Source organism: Pteropus vampyrus, unplaced genomic scaffold (genome assembly GCF_000151845.1).
Source record: "Pteropus vampyrus isolate Shadow unplaced genomic scaffold, Pvam_2.0 Scaffold59, whole genome shotgun sequence".
Taxonomy (NCBI): Eukaryota; Metazoa; Chordata; class Mammalia; order Chiroptera; family Pteropodidae; genus Pteropus; species Pteropus vampyrus.
Window position 1 is genome coordinate 3,772,126 of NW_011888840.1, and position 24,192 is coordinate 3,796,317.

Below are 24,192 nucleotides of genomic sequence, written 5' to 3' on the forward strand. Positions count from 1 at the left end.
TTTAAATGTCTTTCCAGGTGCTTAGATCTCTCCATTTAGATGTTATACAGACATTCAGGATCGCTCTTTCCTTCCCCAAGAAAATGACGCTTAACTATTTGCCCATGTTAAATATTCAGTAACGTGGAGTCCTGGTCAGTTCCAGCCTTCCTCTCGCAAAAAGACTCACTCATTCTGCTTCAAAAATAACATTCATAATTTGACCAAGTCGCCAGTCCCTCTGCCATCGGCTAATGTATAGCGATAACTTCCATCTCCCTCTCTGTCCGTAGTGCAGCTTATATGCTTTAATTATAGTAATCATTTTTTTAAAATTCTCATGGTATTATTACTTTACTCCTCAAAATCTTTTAATGTCTTTTCTGCTGCCTGTCAGGTCAGCTCTCATTTCCATAGCCTGGCTCCCAAAGCTACTTACCATCTGCTCTTGATCGACTTTTCTGGTCTTCTGTCCTATATAGCTACAGCGCTTAGCACATAGTGGGCACTCACTGAATACTGGATGGGTAAGTGGGTGGAGCGTAAAAATGTGACTTTCTTTCTCCCAAGGGCAGTATTAAATTCCCATTATGGAAGTATGATGTCTGCTAAGTTTACTTCTCAGTAGTTTCTATCAGTTTTAAATTATAATGGTGTAAAGATGGATAATCTATAAGCTGTTTTAAAAAAAATTCATTAACCCAGTGTCTTTGCTAAATTGTATTGCCCCAGAGTTCATACGTTTAAGTCCTAATCCCCAATACCTCAGGATGTGACTGCCTTTGGGGATAGGGCTTTTAAAGAGGTCATTAAGCATAAATGAAGTCATTGGAATGAATCCTAATCCAATATGACTGGTGTCCTTATAAGAAGAGGGAATTTGGACACAGACACGTACAGAAGGAAGAGCGTGTGCCGACACAGGTAGCAGACGGCCATCTCCGAGCCAAAGAGGTAGGCCTCAGAAGAAGCCGATGCTTCTATCACCTTGGTCTCAGACTTTTAACCTCCAGATCTGTAAGAGAAGTATTTCATTTGTTTTAGCCACCCAGTCTGTGGTACTTTTTTCATGACAGCCTTAGCAAACTAATACACCCTGTGCTTTTTTATTCACTGAGGTTTTAAGTCCCGTATTTAGGGATTTCATCCTTAGGAAAGGAGTGGACTAGAATCTAATGGATTCTCTCCTCCCATCTCAAAATTCTTTGGGGTGTTTTAAATTCGTCCTAGGAAAAGAGGGCCATTTTTCCCTTTTTCAGACCAGGGAAATAAACAGTCTCTTTGCCCCAATCAGCTACACAAAGGATGGCTATTTTCCTTTCCCTTTTGGGATTATGTTTCTCCTTCTCTTGAAGATAGAAACAGAGCAAGAAACCATTAAAAATATAGTTAATCCCCACTTACTGCATTGATTTAAACAAATACCGAATTCGATGTTTTCCAGACTCTCGTTTTGATAGCTGGGGTACAGTAAGTTCTCTTTGCAAAGGATAGTTATGCCAATCGCAGCATCAGATTTCCAGAAGCCGTGAATTTATATGCTTTATAGCAGTTCTCTTGAGGCTGTGGGGAATAAAAGTACTCTGAATCACTAAATTTGGTTTATTCAGGTATCGTAGTCATATTTCAAGTCGCCATGTTGTGAACCTCAGAATGTCTGTTCCCGCCATTCCCCACTCCCCATCCCATTCTGTCTAACTCCTCGGCAGTAGTTGTATTTGAACTAGGGAAACTTAGTGTGTTGAGTGAGTGAGAGACTTCATTGGAAAAGAATATTTGCATTTACTGACCATCTGCTCAGATCAGATCTTTTTCTGATTGTCCCAGATGTAATAATGATTTCATACTCATTAAAGACCTCGGGCAAGTTCATCTGTAGGCCTGCCTGTAATGTTACCATTAACATCTCGGGCAGACGTGAGTAGTCGATTTTATTTTATAAATCCGGAGACTATAATTCTTTTCTAAGAACTCATAATTTATTTTCCGTATCTGTTCTGAACTCTTCGTGCTACCATCTTGAATTTGTTTCATCTTGTTCTGTCCCGTGTAGAGGTAGAGGATAGCTAGTCACCATGAATAATAGCTCTTATTCTTGAGACATAAGGCCTTGTTAAATTGCCTTTCTACCTTCTTTTTTTTCCCTTTGTTTCAAACTGAGCTTTATTGGTTCTTTAGCCTTACAGGGCTTATTTTAAATTTTTAATTATGTATAAGACTTGGCATTAAAGCCTCTCCATTTTTCACAACTCTCTTTGATGATAGATCCAGCGCTTTCATCAGTATAGTGAGAACACAGTCAGTTTCTTCACTCTAATATAAATATAAATTTAGGCATGCTGGTTTTATGCTTAATTTTCACTTTCGATTTAGCTAGTTAAAATGCATAACAATTAAGCAAAAGATTATATAATTCTTATCTCCATGACAAAGGGTAATCTAAGCATATCAATTAATATGCTTTGCTATGCGTTGATACTCAAATTCAGAGAGATCAGAATTATATCCCACTGACCAGAACCAAAAACAAGAATTTTTTATATCTATCATATAGTCTTAGCATTTCCTCTAACTGGATGATCATAGATAAGTCATTTAACTTTTTTCTATATCATTTTATTTACGAAACTGGAGAAGATAGATATCAAGACTAGATGATCACTAAGTTGTCTTCCAGCTTAGAAATTGTATTATGTGCTCTACTAATAACAGTTGATAAATTATGAGTTTTAGTGGGTAAGTATATTTGGAGCAAATAACATTAATTTTTTTGAAATACATTGAGTACATATATATTGAGTGCTACTTTCTATGTACGCGGTGCTGGTAACACAGTGATAAATCAGACATCTTTCAGAGTTTACATTTTATTAGGGGAAAGAAACATAAAAAATGCAATTGAGTATTACTGGGCTTGTGGAAGAAGTCTCTCTAAGACATATTGGGGCATATGGGAGACTTTGGTGAATTTTGCTTAGTGGCAGAAGCATCAGGAAGAGGCCAGTGATTCAAGGGACCCACTGTGAAGGCCTGAAGACGTGCAGTTGCACTGAAGTGGAAGAGCCAGCAGCTTGATTGTATCGGCTGAGGACTGAGGATGAGGAAGTAGAAACAGTGGGTATAGATGACTTTTTTCCCCAAGGGGCTGGACTATAAGGAAGAAAATACCTGAAGGGAGTGGGCAGAGATTAAAGAGATCGGTTCTTAAATATGGGAGTAAAGAGCCAAATTAAAGATTTTGGGGAAAAGAGCTTAGAGCGAGGGAAAGCTTGTTCTGAAGGAGATGAAGAAGATGGAATTAAGAACAAACTTAAATACAAAGTTTAGGATGGATGGAGGGAAAGATAGATGAATAGATACATGATAAAGCAGACATAGCAAAATGTTAATCCTGGCATCTAGGAGGTGGATGAATAGTAAAATACAATTCTTAACATTTTCTGCATGTTTGAAAATTTTATAATAAAATATTGGGAGGAGGAACATAGATCAAGAGTTTAGCTTTGAACAGAATAGAGGGCACTTATTCCTTGCTGTGGTAGCAGATGGTGAAGTTCAAGGTTAAAGTCTCAACTTCTTTTGTAAAGTCGAAGCCACTCGTAACCTGCTGAGGCAGAGGGGAGAGCTGAGGAGTGATAAGAATGAAGGATGGAATAACCACGTGGGGAAGAGGAGAAGGGTCTGAGCAGACCTGGGTTCAAGGAAGAAGTAGTGGTGGTGAAGTGAAGGACCCAGGAGTTTAGCTGGTGTGACGTTTTCCTCCAGTAGTTGTCAGGAGACAGCAAGTTGCTAGGGCACTGAAGGGGCAGTTTGAGAAAGCGATGAGCGGATGGGGTGAATGATTCCCTCCCTCCATTATTCACCAGCAGCCAGTTCTGGAACAAGTCCCATCCTCTTTGGCTCTCTGTTGGGAGGATTCTGTTTTCTACCTCATTATATATTTATTTGCATGAAACGAGATAAAAATAATGTTACGCAACTGTGTTATTTAACTATTAAACATTTAACTAATATAGTTTTATTATTATCTTCCTCAGGTAAAAGAGGAACGTCCAGAAAAAATACCAGATCTGAAATTATTAGTGGAGAAGAAATTTTTGGCTTTACAGAATAAGAATTCCGATGCAGACTTTCAAAATAATGAAAAATTTGTACAATTTAAACAACAGCTGAAAGAACTAAAGAAGCAATGTAAGTCAGCATGCTTTGCTTTGCTTTGCTTTGCTTTGCTTTGGCTTTTTGAAATGAGGGAGCCGACTTGAGCAGTCCCAGGGAGTTGGTGATGTAAAGTGTGCTTATCTGCTTGGCTTGATCCTCTTTCTAAATGGCTTTTTGATTGTTGTTGCAATTCTGTGTTTTGTCTAACCTTTGGTTCACATCAGCCTGTTTGTTTCTGAAAGCCAACAGTTTCCACAAAGTGCTGAGAAAATTCCCCACCAACTACAGGAATTTACACTGTGTTGTCCTTCTGCCGAGGAGGGGAATTGGGAAAATAAAAGAAAACTGAAAATGATTTTATTAAAATAAAAACGGTGTTTTTCAAATTTTAAACTGCTGTGCCAAGCTTTAAAATGACCATATTTTGATTCTGGTTTTGTTGCTTTGGAATAGCAGGAACAGTGTTTTCTCAGGCTGTTTTTTTCCTTCCTCTCAGATATGGATCAGAATTCTATAAATCCCTTCTTTTTTTTTTTTTTTTTCCAATTACCGTTGACGTTCAGTATTATTTTATATTAGTTTCAGGTTTACAGCATAGTTGGTTAGACATTTATATCGTTTACGAATCCCTTCGATATTTGTTGTAGTATAAATTACATATGATTTTGAAATTTTGCCTTCCTCATCAACTTTATTATACTCAGGTTTCTTAATTGACGTAATTTTGATTTAAAAATGAGAGTAGGGAAAATGATTAATTTTACAAAAAGAATTTTGTAGACAGTATTGGCCGGAAATAATGTATCTTTTCTACACAGCGAAGTACACGTTTTTTAAATTTTGTCATGTAGTTCACATAACATTTATGTAATTTGATTCTTTTACTTTCATATCAATTGCCGTTCTTTTTTTTCAACTCAAGGTTCTTTTATTGCTTAAAGAATTAAATAATGAAGCAGATAACTTTTTTTTTTAACTTAAGTTTCACATCACTTTCATTTGAATACATGTGGAACAGGAGGAATGTTGCATGATATGAGATGCAAATTTATTTTATGTCCTTATTTGTACTTGGTATAGAGATTCATATTTTGAAATAGGCTTTATTTTAAATATAAGCATTTTCTTTGAATTGATGCTGAGATCTCAAAAATAACTGAGGAAGCTGCTTTATTTCTGTCTATTTTACAAATTAAGTTTCACAATTTGGAATGTTTTGCAATCATGGTGAGACTTTTGCTTTTACTGTAGATTTAAACACTAAGCACTTTCTCCACATTTTAAGTCTATTTTCTGTTCTTCATCGAACATCACAGCTGCCAAAATCTTTTCTAATATAATTTTCACTGTTCCCTCAAATGGGTAATAATCCCCCAAACAGGTGATATTTGCTAGTAGTTTTCTGATCTTAAAGATGCTAGTAAATTTCAGTTTTGGTGTTGGTCAAAGTAGCCAAATGTGTTTTATTTGATTACTTGGAGACAGTTAATCACAAACTATAGCACATTTAGCTTCCGACCATAATTCCTGATATTTTAGGTATTTTATAAAACAGATTGAAGGATACATATCCAAAATATAAATTTTTTCTTCCTCCATTATTGTTTATAAAGTTATTATCCTATAAGAGAGAACTGTAAAGATATTTAAAATCATATACTTGTGGGGAAACACTTCCTAATTAATAATATATAATTCAACAAAATGATAAATGTTGGAGATCATAGCTATTGTTTAGTTGTCTCTAAAATTGTGCGGGTGGGGGCCAGAATTCTCCAGGCCAGCAGTACACATTATTTGGATAGACAGTTAAACCTATGACAAAGTAAACTTACATTGAAAGAAATGCTTCCTTATATAAAGTTTCTCAGTATATGGTAACACTGGAATTCAAGACAACTTTTCTTTCTTTTTCTCTTAAAATAGTCTTTTAAAAAGATTTTAAATCTTAAATAATAAGCAAAATAGTAATACTGTCTCAAAGATGTGTATCCCTCACTTGCAAAATGTAATTTTTGTGCATTATTATTAGCTCTATCAACTAAACTTGCACCATGACTAGCAGACTTTACTTCCTTAGATTTAATGCAGCTGTGAGGGTGCCGACTAGCACCGGGCTCCCACAGTGTTTGTGGAGGCAGGTTCAAGGGACCGTGACTTATAAAGGAGCCACTGTAATCTGTTTGTTTGAGGTCTGTTCTCATGGAGGCAAAGAATTACAATAATTTTTTTTTTTTAATTGGAAAATATTAGCCAAGGAGAGATACTTGCTTCAAGTTGCCTATTTTGGCAAAGTAAGGGCTGAAGTGTTTTTATGGTCTGCACGTATCTGAAGGGCTCCCACACACGCGCCCCCCCACCCCCCCGCCCCCCCATGGGAATAACCATCATGTCTTCACCAGCTTTATTATGCAAGAACATAAATTGCCTGAAATTAAATTTTACCAAATCGGGATCTAATCAAAGAAACGTCAGGAAGCTACAGGTTGAAATCAGGTGGTCTATCTGGTGGGCCTGAGGAAGGTCCCCGCCTGCCGCCTGGGCGCTCTCTGTCGGCAGGAATGAGTCAGCCTGGCTGTGGTCAGCCGCTAGTTCGCAAACTGTCTCCTCTCAAGATCCCTCTACATTCTTAAAATTTACTTAGGGCCTCCAGAGGACTTGTTCCCATGGGTTATAGCTGTTGACATTTATCATATTAGAAATCAACACTTGAGGAATTTAAACAATATTAATCCACTTAAAAATCAATAATAAATCCATGACATGTTAACATAAATAGCGTTATGAAATACAAGAATATATTTTCGAAACGTAAAGAAAAATCAGTGAGAAGAGTGGCATTGTTTTACACTTTCGCCAGTCTCCTCAGCTTCTGCCTTAGTGAAGATGGCTGGCTCTTCGCATTTGCTTCTGTTTTCAGTCTCTTGTAGCACATTGTTTTGTTTGAAGTACACAGAAAATCTGGCCTCACACTTAGGAAGTTAGATTTGCTGAAAGGATCTTGCAGACCACCAGAAATTCTCACTTTGAGAACCGCAGATCTAGGCCAGAGTCACTAAACTCTGTCCTGTGAGCCAAATTCAGTCTGCCTCTTCTTTTTCTATGGCCTGCAAGTTAAGAATGGCTTTTATAATTTTTAATCGTTTGGGGGGGGGGGAAGATCAAGAGAAGAGCAATCTTCTGCGACACGTGAAAATTATATAAAATTCAGATTTCAGAGTCTATAAAGTTATATTGGCTGTTAGACATGCTTTTTCATTTGCATATTGTCAGTAGGTGTTTACGCTGCAATGGCAGAGTTGAGTGCTGCATCAGAGACCATCTGACCCACAAAGCTTATAGCACTTGTTATCTGGCTCTTTACAGAAAAAGTTTACTAACCTCCTGGTCCAAACCATAATCAGAAACAAGGGCAGTTTTTTTGTTTTTTGTTTTTTGTTTTTTAACTTGAGTTTCTTTTTTCTGTTTTTTTTTTTTCCTTTCTTTCTTTCTTTCTTCCTTTTTTTTTTTTTTTTTTTTTTTTACTAAGTCTCATACATTTGTCTCAGGTATATTCAGAACACTTTGAGTGCCTACTGTGTATGAATCATTACAGTTGGTGATCTGAGATAAATAAAAGGCAGAGTCCCGGTACTTGGAGAATACAAAATATACAAACATGAAATAACGTGAGAACCATTACTAACAAATGTGAACTCTAAAGCAAAGAATGTTAGAAACAAATACTCTATAACGCGGGACCTAAACGAAGAGTCAGAATAGGAATGCAGATTTCATACGGGTGACAAATATTCCCCGTCAATGAACAGGGGCTGCCTGGAGCTATATGTTCAAGAAGGTTCTGAGGTTGGGTCCAGGCCCAGCAGCAGAGAGTGTGCCGAAGGATTGTGGGGGGAAGGAGGCAGTATGGTAGAACTTAATGAGAATGTGCAGACACCTCCGTATAGACACTTTCTCAAGTCATCAAGCAGTCTTTCTGATGTGCTTTATTCATTTGCCTGTTATCTCATTAGCAGGCTTCAAAAGTTTTAGTGCAGGTTAGCAAGGCAGAAATTGAGAGCATTAGACAAGAATTGATTCTTAGAAACCTTCAGAACATAAGGGCTTCGCTTCATGGTCAAAAATAGAATTGACTGAATCTGAGATCTTCAGTGTTGAGGTAATCTAATATACAATGTAATTCTGTTGGTACAGTTAAATGTTAAGCATAAAGGAGAGCATGTCTTTTTAAGTGCAAGTTTGCTAATCTGAAGGTATTCATCACAGATGTAACAGTATATTTAGGTCAGATGTGAAATATGCAGAAAATGAGATGGAGATATTTGTCACTGAAACTTAGAAATCAGTTTCAGTGACAATGACATATGTATTCGAGATATGTATGTATGAATTTACACTGTAATCTTATAATTATGTAGAGTCACAAAATAACTGTGTACCTTTCCTTTAAGCATGCTCAGTCTAGATCTCAAAACTGAAAATAAGGAGTGGCCATTCACGTCGCTCACATTGAATAGGGAATTCCACGGGAACATTAAACACCTTGACTCTACTGTACCTAGTGGGTCGATTTTCCCTTTCATTCAGCATCTGTTTCACACCACAATGTAGTTCCATGAGAGCAGGGACTTGCGTTTTGCTTACTGCTGTATTCCTTGAGCTCCTCCAGCATGAGGTCTAGGCATTTGGTACCTATAGCCCAGGTCCTTGATGGTCACCAGAGTCTTCAGAAGAACCTTCAGAGACATGAGATCTTATGCCCTATCCGAAGGAGGCACCAGCTAGCTGTGCTGGTCTGTCGCTGACATGAGTGAGCGTGGACCCCGTGTTGCCAGCTTCTTTTGGAAGATTCAGAAATCTTGCAGATTATTTATTTGTTACTAGACTTTTAAAACACCATGCAAACAAAAGTTCCAGTTTATGACCTTTGATTTTACCTTCTCATACCGTTTTTTGGTGTTGGACTTAACGAGAGACATCAGTATTAGTTTGGCCAATTACCAGTGGATTGAGCATGGTGGGTTGTATTGAAAAGCACATGGAGCCAGGTATGGGAGCCCCTACACCAGATGCAGGTGAACTGTGGGGTTTATAGAGAAGATTAAGAAGGCGTGTGTGAGTTTTGAAACCTGGAAAGAAAGAGATGAAGAAACAAAGAGGGAAATGTTTGGCTTTGCCTAGAAATATGTTGAGTGCATTTAAACCACGCAGTGTTGACCGGCCTGACTTAATCCTGATACCCCTCAACACGTAAATCTCTTTGTCATAAGACGTAACTGTCTATCCAAGTAGTGCGTGTTTATGGCCTGCAAGTAACTGAAGCCCAAAACTATTTAAGACAGGAATAATTTCTTAGTCATCTCTATGTGCCTTTCATTCCTCACATACTCAGAGCTCAGGTAATATTAACAGAACAGAATTACTCAACTAGAAAAAGAGGATCAGAACCTAGTTAAGGCGAGTCTGATGATAAAACTCCTTTTCCCTTCAATAATGTGTCATCAGTAAAGAAGAGAATGAGAAAGGAAATTAGCATTTCTAGGGTTGGGATCAAAAATCAGCAGCAAAGGTTAACAACTTATATGGTCTTTGAAAATCCTTTAAATTACTCCAAAAAGTCAATATATATATGATCATATGTATAGAACCCTTTACAGTGATATGTTGGTACAAATGTATAGTGTGTATAGTAAAATACAGTTTTTAATACCGTAGTAACATCATGCTCAGGAATTAAGTATCACTCTTTTAAGTGTGACTGCTTAGAACATTTAAGCAAATTTATGAAAAATTACGTTTTCTGGCTCTTCTGTAGACAGTTTTATCATCTCCGTGGCCCTCAGCTGCTCTTCGTTTTTTCCATGGTAGTGTAGATAAAGCCATCACCATTCACTTGCTGGGTGACCATTGATTGTGGGAAAATGCTAAAAATCAGAAGTTTCATAGCAGAGACTGACTTTCTTAGTCTGAATTATATCTCTGGCCTGGGGATTTATGCTCAATGAGTGAAATTTCTGCCCTGTGCAAATTTTTAATTCTTAGTATATTTACCTCTCTCCCTCTTCCTCTTCTCTGAGTCCGTATCTTTCTGACTTTTTTGTGTCTCTTTCCTCCCTTCTGCTTTCTTTGTGTTCCCCACCCTATACAGTTTCTCTTTCCTGTATGTCTTCATTGAAGCTAAATGGTACTATTCCCATCATAATGATGAAGCTGCTTCAGAGAAGTCAAGTGATATGCCTAAGGTTATGAAGCTGGTAAACAGAAGGCAGGAGATGCCAGGGCAGCGAGAGGGCACTGGGGAGAGTTGTGATTATCCTCCCTCTTCTGTTTTATAAAGTTGTTACTTCCCATAAATGTTTACATTTTAAAGCAGATTGGGGTACCAAATAATAATTGAGTAAGCAAAGAAAAAAGATTAATTCTAATTTGACTGACTCTGCCATGTTGGAATTTTAGTCAAGGCTTTACTCTATCAAGGAGCTCTTTGGTAGCGGGAAATGAGCTTTTCTACATGCCCTAATAAGCAATGAAGATGTCCATCCACTCTGCCTTCGCCTGGGGTCTGTGTTAGCCCTCTAAGAAAGTAGTAATAATAAAGGGAATAGCCAGGCTTTGTATGGTGCCTAGTACATCTTATTGAATTAATGAATAACTACGGGCGTTGTTTGCTTGAGTGCCTACCTATGCACGGGGTCTGGTACTTAATCCTTTATATACATGATTGTTGATTTCTCACAACTCTATGGGACAACTAGACCCATTTTATAGGTTAGAAAATATGCAGAGAGAGGCCATATAACTTCCCTAAGATCATAAGTGCTGAAATTCCAGGCCCGGTTCGGGTAACACCAACGCATGTGTCATTTTCCCTACACACTGTGACACCTCTGGAAAACACTCCCACGGTCTTCTTTTATCTCAACTCAGGTACGTCATTTATCTCTTGAAAAACTGATCGGTCGTAGGACTCCTGAGTAGTGGACAGTTTATTCGGGTCTCCCGTAGATCTGCACTGATGTGTGCCAGTGACACTAGGGTGTCCGCTTTGCCTAGCTGAGACAGAGTCTCGTGCTGGGTGCTTCTGTTCAGAGACCGGGGAATAGGAATTAGATCAGACGTTATGTAGCAGTTTATGTGTGCTTCATCTTGCCTTCTAAGTAGCCACTAGAAAAACATGAAGTTGTAGTCCCGTTTTATAGATAAAGAAGTGAGACTCATAAAAGCTAAGTGGTTTGCTCAGGGTCACAAAGTAAGTTACAGAGGGAAACTTAAAACCACGTCCTCCTTTCCCAGATTCCATGGTGTTGGCAGTACCAAAAAATTCAATAAATAGTGCCTAAGAATGCTGTTTCCGGTATGAATAGTTGCTATGATATGGCAGACAGGAGTAGGACATTCATTGCATTACAAGTTTAGAACAAATTCCATGAAGTTTATTTCAAGCGTAACAACAATAATCCCATGCACATACATCATCTCTCTCAGTGTTCCCGACATCCACGTGCAGGAGAGGAATGCATGAAAAATGCAGGTTCTCTTTTTAGCAGACTGAATCTTGGAAGTGACATATTTACCCAGTGTCTCACAGTCAGGAGGTCACAAGGATAACAAACACGTTCCCGAGGAAAGGGGAAGCTGTAGAATGAGAGATGGCTATAATTAAAGTTATTGGGAAAGAAAGGTTCAGTTATCAAGGAAGAAATGAGTCAGCGGCAAGTTTAAACACAAACTGTGAGCTATGGGTGTTTCTCTCATGGTGGCTTATTTTGAGAGAGTGTGATGCCATCTGTGCTCAGAAAGCAGCCTGAACCTAGAATAGGAAGACCAAATCTTAAGTGTCCTGGGGACGATGTACATCACACTTAAGAAAGTAATTATCTTGTCAAGTTATTAATTTCTGAGGTTAGAATGCTTTACATTTTATAGTTGCTGGATGTATATATTGGGTGCCCTTCATAGCCAACACCTCCCTCATTTCCAGTCCCTGCCAACCACTGTTTTGTTTTCTCCATAGTTTTAACTTTTCCAGAATGTTGCATACTCGGAATCGTACAGTATGTAGCCTTTTAAGTGGCTTCTTTCACTGAGCAATATCATCAGCTTGTTGCATTGTGTTGCTGAGTAGTATTGCTTTCCATCCTATGGATGTACCATAGTTTATTTATCCAGACACCAGCCGAAGGACATTTTAGTAGTTCCCTGCTTAGGGCCATTATGAATAAAGCTGTTATAAACAGTCATCTACAGGTTTTTATGTGAATGTATGTTTTAATTTCTCTTGGATAAATTTCCAGGTATGGATGGGATGGGGTTGCTGGCTCATATGGTAAGTATATTAACTTACAAGAAACTGACAGACTGTTTTCCACTGTGGCATTCCATTTTGCATTCCCGCCAGCAGTGTGTGAGAGTGGTAGGTGCTATGTCCCCTCACCATCACTTGGACATTTTGATTTTGTTTTTAATTTTAACCATTCTAGTAAGTATGCAGTGATATCTCATTGTGGGTTTAATTTACATTTTCCTAATGACCAATAATGTTGAGCGTGAAGTTCAGTTTTTATATTTAAATTTTTCCTATAATGTTCATGTTTTTCTATTTGTGTGTCTCCTGCATTTATTATTTCATTCATTCAAGAAACATTGTAGATGGTCTGAAACAGTGGTTCTCCAAGTGTGGTTCCTACACCAGCAGCATTATCATCACCTGGAAACTTATTGAAAATGCAGATTTTCAGGGGCTACCCCAAACCTACTGAATCCGAGGCTCTGGGAGTGGGGCTGAATTTTAACAAGCCCTCCAGGTGATTCTCTGGTACACCAGAGTTTGAAAATTTGAAAACCATTGGTTTACAATAGTGGTTGGTACTCTCTCATCACTGGATGTCAGTGTCAACATAAACCTTAAAAGTAAAATCAGAGCTCCACCCCAGCCCCAGAGATTCAGACTTAGTTGGTGTCTGGTGGGGTAAGTTCCTCAGGTTATGCTAATGTACATTCAGGGTTGAAAATAACTAATCTACGAAAAGTTATCTAACTAGATATTCTAGAGGATACAAATCTGACTCTAATTCCAGATCTCATGTAGTTGATTAGCTAAGAGAGAAGATCCATACATACACAGCATAATTATAGGCACACGTTACTCAATAATTCCCTAAAGAATTAAACTGTACTTAGCGTCCTAGGTTTTAATACAAACTAACTTTATTCTCCTATGTCTGGGAGTCTCTTTTTTATATTCCATGTTGTACTTAGCATTCATTCAACAAGTGTTTATCAGGTGTGCTGGCAGTACAGGAGTGAACAAAATACACAAATCCCTGTGCTCATGGAGCTGACATTCTGATCTTTGGCACACCTAGTTAGCATCTACTCACTTTGCTTTACTTAAGTGGAAATGTGGTATGTTCCTTAAGAGCTCTAAAACAAAGGTATTTATTCATACGCATATTTGATAGCCTCGATAATAATCATACGTGCGTATTTGTTATCTTCAAGTACTGTCCTTCAGAGTTATCTGCCTTGCATTTGTTAAAATTTATATTGGTCATGAAATCCTATTTTCTCGATCATTTTTAAACTCATTTATGTGATCACCGAGATATTTCGATAACAGTGTTAAAAGACAGAGACTGTCTAAGCCATGGAAAGATCCTGAAATTTGGAATCAGAATATACAAGTTCAGATTCTGGCTCATCCAACTAGCAGTTTGTGGGTTTTTGATCAAATCAATGGAATTTTACTTTTCACTAAAGTAAATCTTCTGTAAATCTTTATCCAGTTAACAAGATATGCTCCTTAACCCACAGAGTTGTGTAAGGGTTAAATCAGATAGTTAAAAAAGAAAAGCGAAAGTGTTTTATAAACTGTAGTATACTCCCAAACATTAGTTACCTCATCTTTTTTAGCTTGCTTAAAGGCATTTAATTGTTTTTACTTCAAAGAACATACGTTTTATAAGTTATTGGCAGTTGGCATAAATTCTCAAGTGCAAGGAAACAAGCTCAGAGTGTTTTAGTTATTTTTTTAAAGCATTAAGAGATTTTTAGTGAAGGATAAAGTATTACTAGACTGTCACATAGGTATGAAATGTGCTTTCGTGAACAGGGTATGAACAAAAAAATGTTGATTAGGTAACAAATCATTTTTCAGTATAATATAAAAGGTTTTGGTAACCTTTTCTTGATAGGAAATCAGAGAATGAAGTGTCAGGAATAGCACTATTCACATAACGAACCATCCTGTGGTGAAGTATATTGATTATGAGCAAATGTAATGGGACAGATGTAATGGAGTTGTATTTATCACCAGAGGCTGTTTGAGTCTTTTCTATATTAGGGTTTCTCTTATATACACTAGATTTAATTGGAGAGAAGCAGCTCTGCTGTTTCAGCCCAGCTATTTAGTTAGATTTTTTTTCTTAATCACCTGATGACTTATTTCCAATTATATATTTTCATGAACGGGCACTTCCTATATGCAGAGCACTGTGCTAGGCACAAGGAACATAGGCAAGTAATTAATGTCTTGAGAGCGAGAGAAACAGGATACTGGTCACTTGAAATTGCAGGGTCTTCAAACTTACCGTGCAGAATTTGGAGAAGAAATGAGAGTATGGGGTGAGGGTTGATGAAAGGTATTGAGTAGAGTTTTCCAAAATAAATGTAGGGAATTTGTTTTGAAAAATAAAATAATCAAGTTTTCACAGTCAGATAAATTAATTAATTTTCTTTACCGTGGGATCCCTTAGTCTTTATTATGTAGTTTGCGTTTGGCTAGAATGTCAGTTCAGTGAGAGCAGGTACTTGTCTGCCTTGATCGATACCTTCCGCAGTGCCTAGAATAACACCTGGCATGGGACCGGTGCATCCTACAATTTTGGGAATGAATGGAAGACTACAAAAGGGGATGAAAACCTAGTTTATGGAATCTTTGTTTTTTTCCCATGGGACAACTATTCCCTGGCAGATAGTTTGACACACACCAGTCCTGGGAATGAGAGGGTAGGGTAAGGCATTGTGCCCTCACTCGGGCAGACCTGGGCAGCAACCATGTGCGAAATACAGATGTGGCTGCCAATTGGCTGGAGGTGGTTCCCAGACTTTCTGGCAACCTGCCTTGCCTAGTTCGAGCATTGGGTGCTTACTGATGGAAAGTACTTCCTTCCTCTTTCCCTAGGGGGACACTATTTGGTGACTTCATTTGGATTGCATAAAGCAGGACACTTACGAGTCGGACTCAGGAATTTTCCATTCCTCCCCACAACCATCTGCCTTAACAACCTCCATCTCTCCTGTTAAGTGGTAGTGATTCCCCAGGCCCGAAGTAGCCAGTTGAAAATACATCTTACACTTGATAGTATTATAAGTCAAAAAAATATAGTAGTAGCTTATTTATGTATGTTTTCCTCTGCTTCAGAGCACAGCGGCTTTACTTTACACTTATCAAAAGCAAAAAGCTATTTTCCTACAAAGAGGAAAGAATCTTCCGCCAGTTATCAAGATATGCCGTCCATTCCCAAAAACCTCTCCCAGTCCCGTCTCCACTTCCTTCTCCCACTCACTGCTACTGCTGCTTCATCTGCAGTTTTATCCGTAGCCTCCCACGTACTTCCGGCTCCAGCCTTGCCTCCCGCCAGTTCTTGCCAGAGGGACTGATCATTCTAAAGTAGGTCTGGTCATGGTCGCCCACCACATGGCCTTTCTTGGGCTTCCCCAACGCCTCTTGGAATAAGCCATTCTGGCACTCGGCTTCTTTTTCACTTTCTCGCTGCTCTCCTCTCTAGCCCCTCGATTCAGACACTTGTAATTCCCCAAAGGTGTTGTGTTCCCTTTGACTTCCAGACTCTCACACTTGCCGATCTCCCTGCGTAACGTTCTGCTTACTCCCTCTCTCACTTCACTTGGCTCGGCATTTCCATCCTTCTCCCTTAACAGAGATGTCACTGACTTCAGGGAGTCTTCCCCACGGCGGAGTAAGTGGACATCTATAATGCGGGACCTTTAAGCAGTTGAAATTTGGAGAGCAAATCTGATAGCAGAGATTAGGAAGATTACCATGTAAGGTGGTTTGGCAGGAGGAGGAATTTGAGGCACAGTTCATGGTAGCTTTAGTATGGTGGCTTTATAATAATTATTTTTATTTCTAATAATGAGAAATAGGCTAATTGTTTGTTTAATTAGTGTGCAAAATGGAAACCAATACTGACGTATCCAATTTATAGTCTGATATTTGAACATCTATTAACACTGTCCTTTAAAATATTCTGTGTCCACTGGTTTTCGTGATGGTACATGCCAACGCAGGCATACTGTCTGAAATATATTAACTTTCTCATCTTGACTGACTTATTTGACTCGAATAGCAAGTTCTCCATGACCCCGCCTCTAAAAATAGAAAGTATATTATTATGTTTTCAGAATCCCAAGCTTTGAGAAGCAGTGAGCTCTTCTTTGTTTTTGCTCTGATGGCCATTGGCCTGCAGCTGAATTCTGGTCATTGCATGGACTGGAGACTGGGAGTCATAGTTGGAGCAGAGGAGGCCCCGAAGGAGCAGAGGGGTGGGAGAAACATGTCAGAAGTATAGGTTATAAATACAAACATTGTAGTTCATAAAATCTACCAACTGTATCTGAGAGTCAAGCGTAACCTTTGATAATATGCTGATAACTTAGGATAACTGTAATTAACTGAATATTACAGATATGGAATGTGTAGCAAGACCGTTAAAATGTTTTCCTGATAATTGCACTTTTGGGAATTAATTCTAATAAAATAATGCAAAATGCAAATACAAAGATGTTTCTCAGTGATATTCAATAGGAAAATTTGTAAACAACAGATTTGTGAAAATCATTTATCAAAAAAAATGAAATGTTTAGAAATTGCTTTATCATATAATGTTAAAATTTAAAGCAGTGCAGATACTGTATATGTACTCCTGTCGACAGTACTGAGCAAGGAAATGCTGTAAGCCATGACCGGAAATGAAAATAAGGCACAGGACATGAGGACCAACGAGTAGTCCTGTCAGGTCATAAGGACGTCAGATGAGATTACAAAGGTGAGTTGGGACCGATTTATGGAGCAATTTGTTGCCTTGAACAGGACAGTTTAATTAGTAAGTTGTGGGAGCAATATAGTTTTCATTAGGAGAGCCATCTGATTAGTTTGAACTTTAAGAAGATAAATCTGGTTGTGTTGTGTAGGATAAATGGGGTGGGAAGAGGCCTTGATACATTGTTCCGGTCAAGTACCGATGATACCCTGAGTTGTGATGGAGGAACTGGAAAAGAGAGAGTGAATGCAGGAGCTGCCATGGAGGTTAAACCTGTAGGACTCGTCTATTCATTTAAAACAACAGTAGACACAGGAGAACTAGGAGTCGAAGGTGGCCCTGAGGTTTCTAGTTGGACTGACTGGGAAAAAAGCGATACCATTAAAAGCAATGTGATGTCTCATGGAAGAGCTGGTCCTCGGGTGAGGAGGACGACCTTAATGTCACGTGTATCAAATTTAAGGTGCTGGATTCAGGCATAGATCCTCAACAATGGTTGAGGATCAACAATGTAAGACCGTGGCTGAAGAGAGGGAGAGAGGCTCTTCATTGTTCCCAGGTGATCATTGGGGCCGTGGGAGTAGATGGCCGCCCAAGGGGAAGAGTCCAAGAGGGTCTTAAGCGGAGGAAGACGAGGAGCAGCCAGCAAATAGTGCCGAGGAGGCCGGAAGGAGGACCAAGAGCAGCTGGGCCAACAACACTGATGGAGAGTTTGTCTTAGTGTCATTTTCTTATTTTACTTGAATTTCCTACTACCAGGGATGCACAAACTTTTTAGTCCTACACTGATAATTACTCGTATTTTATATATTTCGAAATTCATAAACTAATTTTCATAACCTAATGAAATTGAAGGCATTAGAATTAGCCATTGTTTTTGATTTTCTATGTTTCTACTCATTGGCAGTATTGATTAAGAGTTTGCTTCACTGCTTATGTCGACCCTCCCAGATTTGGGTATTTAAAGCAATGAAGAGTAGCGGTCACATCAGACTTCAAGCAAGAAACATGTTGTGTAGTTAAAAAATATTCTCATAGTGCATACGGGATAGGCATGAGGTGTACTCATTTATTAGATAATAGGTTTTTAGAAAAATTGATAAAAAAGCTAGCAGTTACTTTTTATTTATTATTTATTATTGTATTTTAATCATAATTATACCATTTTATTAAATTAGAATATTTAATCATAACTAGATTGTTTAAGATTATTTTAAAATAAACATTAAACATTGTGCAGTGATTTTCATTGCACAATGAAAAGTTCAAAACTGCTGTGGAGTAGAGATTAGTATTATGACGCCATGTCAGTGTTCTGTTTTAAATTTAAATGGTGATGGGTTTCTAGCTCTCCCAGTTAACTTTTGTGGTAGAACAAACCGCCTCAAAACTAAGTGACTTAAAACAGCCACCATTCATTTGGCTCGTACTTCCATGGATTGCCCACGTGGACTGGGTGGAGCTGGTTGATTCCTCTGCTGGTCCGGCTAGGCCCACTCACGCATTTGCACTCAGCTGCCTGATTGGCTTGGGCTTCTTGGTCTAGGGCACACTCAGTGGAGACAGCTTGTCCCCACTCCATGTGGTCTCACCCTCCAGCAGACTAGTTCAAGTTCGTTCACACCATGACAGAAGGGAGATAAGAGGCTCAAGAGCAAAAGCAGACAGACGATCTCTTGGGGCCTCAGCTTGGAATTGCTCAGTGTAACTTTTGCCAGACTTTATTGGTCTGAGTCCTCAAAAGGCAGCTTAGATTCAAGGGGGTGGGAGAATACAGTCTGCCTCTTAGTGGGCAGAGGTAGTAAGTCTTGCAGCCAGGCTTTCAGTCCACCGTATCAGTTTATAACTATGGAAAACAGCACTGGTGCGTGGTGTGTGTGTGTGTGTGTGAGTGTGTGTGAGTGAGAGAGAGAGAGAGAGAGAGAGAGAGAGAGAGAGAGAGAGAGATTAACCCTCACTTCTCAATGTGGAACCCTCAAAAGCAAGGGGTATTTCAAGTTACCTCATTTTTTGAGTCATCCGTTTGATCAGGGACATTCAGATACCAAAGCAACTGAAGAGATAATTTAACATAAGTAAAACTAAACTACAACTGGTTTATTTATACAGTATTTGTTGAATGTCTTTGAATGGCTTTTTTGTGCTTGGCACTGAGCTTGGTACTTAAGAATAGAGAAAAAGAAATGTGGCATATTCTTTTCTTTCAGAAAGTTTGCATTCTTATAGATGAGCAAAATTTAAGTCCATTCAATCCAGAAAGCACATATTATTACTATGTCAAGGACTGGGCTTTAATCAAAGATAGTACACAGATAGACATGACTTAGTCCTTGGAGCGGAGCAGAGAAACAGATATTTAAAAATAACTGTAATTCAAAGTAAAATAATAAGTGCCATGAGAGAAATATAAACTGAGTACTATTGAATTAGAGAATTAGGAGGCAAATGATCAGCTGCCAGAATATATGATTCATATAATTAAAGCCTGAGAAGGGAGAGATCTTTGAAACCAGAAGGTGATGGCTTCATAGAGAATATGCATTTTGAACAAGACTTTGAAGAAGAGGTGGAATTTGGGTAAGTGAAGAGGTAAGAATATACTGAATTTAGGAGCGAGCTATGTCTTCCCAAGAAGTTAAATATTAATTAAAGAGAGATTCTTTTAAAGAGCATGAGATAATACTGTAGAAACACTCTGTAGAAAACATTATTCTAGGAAGGTGGCTGACAATGTTTTTCCCTTCCAGTGGAACCAAGGCTTTATAATTTTTTTTTAACCAGACATTTGTGTGCTTTCGTTGGAAAATGGAGTCAAGAATATTTATTTTACTTTATAAGGGAAGTGCACATTTCACTTTCATTGAGTGGTTTCTCTTTAGTCATATATTGATTCAAAAAAATAGAAACAGGGTAATCCAAAATCAACAAAAGTAAGAAACCCCCCATTGAGTGATGTCAGCTGGTACCTTCTACAGTGTATCTCCAGATCTATTTAAGAGCTAAGCTTGTAGAAGGAAATTGGGGGATTTCCTTTCCTAAATTTGACACGTAAATTTGCTTTTCAAACTTTCTTTTCTAGCTCGTTCTGTTCAAACAATTTAACCTACTTTGAGAAGTAGAGAATTATGATGCATTTTATTTAATGCTAATTGAATAGTATAATATTTAAACATATACCAGTTGTCAAAGTGCTCAATGTAACTATAATTAATAGAATATAAGAATCATAATTTTTATTTTAGTAAGTCAAAGGCGTTATCTCGCTGTTTAAACGGCATTTACAATATGCAAATCCCATTATCTAGTTCATCTCATTGCCTTTCCTATGAAAGCAGTGATGCTTGACTAATACCGTCTAACTCGAATGTACCAGGTGATGAATTCCTGTAGCGTTCTTTGAAAGAAACTTTTCTACTACTTCAGTTATTTTCAGTGATGAGAATTTCGAGAATTTATCATTGTTTTTATTATTTCACTTATTGTGGTAAGCGAAATGAATGTGTGTTCATTTCAAAGAGAGTGGATCACAAGGCGATTATAAATTGAAAATGAGATAACATGTGAAAGTATTTTGTAAACTGCAAAGTCATATTCAAATGAATGTAACGTGGTATTATTATTCTGAGGTTGGCACTGGTTCTTTCGGGATCAGTAGTAGTAGTTTGTAGCTTAGTTCCAGAGCCACACTTTTTTGAGTCCAAGCCTGAGTCCAAGCCTGGGTCCAGCCCCTTACTAGCTGTATAACTATGGATGAGTTTTTAAAAAAATACTCTGCGCCTCATGTATTAAAATGGTATGATAATAGTATACCTACTTCATAGGGTTGTTGTGAAGATTAAATGAATTAATTTGTGAAAGTGACTTAGGGCAGTGTCTTGGCCCTTGGTACATGTTAGCTGCTGTTTTCGTCACCACCGTCATTATTACCGCATCATGTAGAACAGATGGATAATTGCTCTTGGATACACGTCAGTCAAGTTTTTTCCTCTAGAATTCTTATTCTGCTTACCTCGTGCTGCACTTCTCTCACACAGAGCGCTCACTGAGAATGAGGACCGAGTCTCATTGATTTTCATGTCCTCAGCATCCAGCTTAGTACCTAGCTCATGACAGGCGTTCGGTAAGTGAATGGATTACCTCGTATGTTCATACACATGCCCTGCTAGGAGAGAAGCACAAGAAAGGGTGGCAAAGGGAGTAGCATGCAGTGTCTGCATGATGTTAGTCTCTCTTTCTCACTCTGTCTTTGCAGACAAAAAATGGCTTCCTCTTGGCAGCCATCTCCCCAGGCTGGTTTCACTCAGGCGCCTTCTGCGGGGAGACTTCGTTAGCCACTCCTGCTTAACACAGTCTCTTCCTTTCTGTAGAACTTCACCTACGAATATATATCTTTTCGATATGGTGATATATGCACATAGTATAAAATTTACAAAGTACAAATGTTGCGTTGTGAAAAGTAAGGTCTTTGCTTCCCTGAAGACAGTTACTGTTGCTGGTCTCTTATGTACGTCTGAACGTGTGTGTGTGTGTGTGTGTGTGTGTGTGTGTGTGTGTGTGTTGATAATAGCATATTAGGCACACTGTTCTACTTTGCTTTTTACTTACTATATTTTGGATATTGTCGCATATCGGTACATGTAGAGCTTCCTCATTCTTTTTAATGCTATATAGTAGCTTATATATATATATTTTTTTACAATTATTACATTGTATTTAAAGGTTTTAGAAGATGAGTGGCAGAACTCAAAAATGTTACCTGAATCATTAAAAGTAGCTCATAATTTTTAACCTTGATTGTGGCAATAATAATTCTTTGACAGTTATCGACATTGCCGCAATAAATATTCTTACACAGACAGAATTCTACACAAATAAGTCGTATCTGTAAGATAAATTCTGGTGAAATTGCTGAGGCAAAGCATATGTGAATTTTTAAGTTGTACCATGGGGGACAAATTGCCCTCCATAAAGATTATATTAATTTAAATTCCCATCAACAGCATCTGGGAGAGCGCATTTCTTCAATACTGGCCAACTTAGGTGCTATTAAACCTTTTGGTCTTTGCCAGTTACATGTCCCAGACAAGGTGCTCTTCGTCTGTTTTTTTTTGTTGTTATTTGTTATCCTTTAGAAAATTTTCATCTTTCTCCTTTACATTATCAGCTCTTTGCCATTGTGGATAATCTGAGATTTTCATTAACTTTATACTCCTTAACTTTAAAGTTTCAGTTTTGATGTTCTCTCCCATTGGCATGTCCTCATTAGACCGCATATCCTGAGTTTTGATGTGAAACATAGTCGTTCTATTACACATTTTTACATTGTTTCCCCCACTCAGTTACTTACATGTCATAGTGCTCTGTGAATGTTAATGGATTGATTATCCTTGTGGGCAGAATCAATCTATTTATGTAATTTTGAAGAAAAGAGGGCCATAGCTTTCTAAATATTTTATGCTAGCTCCTGCCCTTGTGTTAAATATTTTAAATAATGTTATTAGTATCTGTTATTATATATATGAGTCATTCTCAGTGTTCAGACTCACCCTCTTTGCCACTGACTTTCACCTTGTTAGAGATGCTAACACAAACGCTCGAAGATGCCAATAAGATTTTATGACTTATTTCTTAGTGTCCCTAGTTAGAGCCTTTCTGGGTCTACTGTGCAGAACTGGGTGAGTTAGGTGGGAAGAATCTTATAAAAGATGTCACTCTTGGGTAATGACGAAGCTCAGGGCCTTGGTTGAGCTGACGGATGCCCCCGCAGAGCTGAGGCAGTTAGAGCCAGGCAGCTGTGCAAGGAGGCCCAGTTCACAGCCGGGTTATGCCGTGCACCTCCCCAGACAGCAAGGTGAGTGGAGTGGGCAGTGAAGTTGTCAGCCATGTTCAAGTTTGAGGGCAGGGAAGATTCAAGTAAGTGGTTGGATATCAAACTATTGAAAGGCATTGCCAGGGTGTGAATTATTTTGACATCTTAAATAGTTTATAAATTTAGAATGGTTCATCAGGTGAAGAGAGCTGGTGGGCTAGAAAGTACTGACTCCCAGAATCTAAGTAATTACTTTATTAAAATAACTTATTTCAGCTCTGGGGTAGGAGGGGTCCACCGTATACAGGTGTGCAGTTTATTATGCACTGCACAAAAGCTCCTGGCTGAGGAAGCAAGGCCAGACTGAATAGTAGCCTGTGTTCTGATCACCAAGGCATGTACCTAGTTTGCCTGGAGGAAAGTGTGCCTTCCGATTCATCTGCTAATTCAAACACTTAGAGTAGGTTCTCCCTGGTATTTTAATAAATGTATGGAGTGATATAGTCCAAATTTAATGTCATAAACAGTAGAGTCTGCATTAGGCGCTCATGCTTCTCCCTCCCCTCCCTTCTCTTCCCCTCCTTTCTCTCTTTTTTAACATACCAACTCGCACAGAGGCCCGGACGTCTACGGGCCACATTAGCCTGAAATTTGAGTTTTGTTTGGCTCACACAGTGTTGGGATCTCTTGTTTTAATTGCATTTAGGTAAGAGTTGTGCTTCTCAGTCAGTCACTATTCTGAGACTATACCTTTTTGTCTTATATCTGGTACACTTGAACTGTCTATCCCTGGTAGCCATTCAAGTTTGCAAGGCAGGAAGTTAGAAGGTAGAATAAAATTCTGCTCCTAAGATAAACAAGCATTTTATATTGAATAACGAACTCTTTTATTTCTAGTTTTAAGAAATGTTTTTCAATATTATTTTGTGCCAGTATCGCTCCCCCCAAGCATTCTTCATATTAGGCTGGGCTGGGCCTTACAGCAAGATAAATACAAGGTTGGTAGATAGAATTAGGGAACTGTATCAAAGGTTAGAGTACCAGGGGTCAGCAGTAGGCCAATCCCTTCCAGCCCAAATATGTACAAACAGTGAGGTCAAGACAAGTCATAAGTTAGAGCAAGATTGACAGACTGGGAACAGTAGTAGCATCCAGGGCCATGTGAACAAGAGAATACAGAATCCA

At 38.5% G+C, this 24,192-nt stretch overlaps 1 protein-coding gene across 4 annotated transcripts in view; it reads left to right on the forward strand.

The window, feature by feature from the left end:
* Nucleotides 1-24,192, forward strand: part of NSMCE2 (NSE2/MMS21 homolog, SMC5-SMC6 complex SUMO ligase) — a 221,722-nt gene that overhangs the window by 67,114 nt on the left and 130,416 nt on the right. For all 4 annotated transcript variants that reach the window (XM_023530981.1, XM_011360812.2, XM_011360813.2 and 1 more), the window contains one exon: nt 4,017-4,170. In XM_023530981.1, coding sequence (XP_023386749.1) covers nt 4,017-4,170 — 154 coding nt within the window. The remainder of the gene's footprint in view (nt 1-4,016; nt 4,171-24,192) is intronic.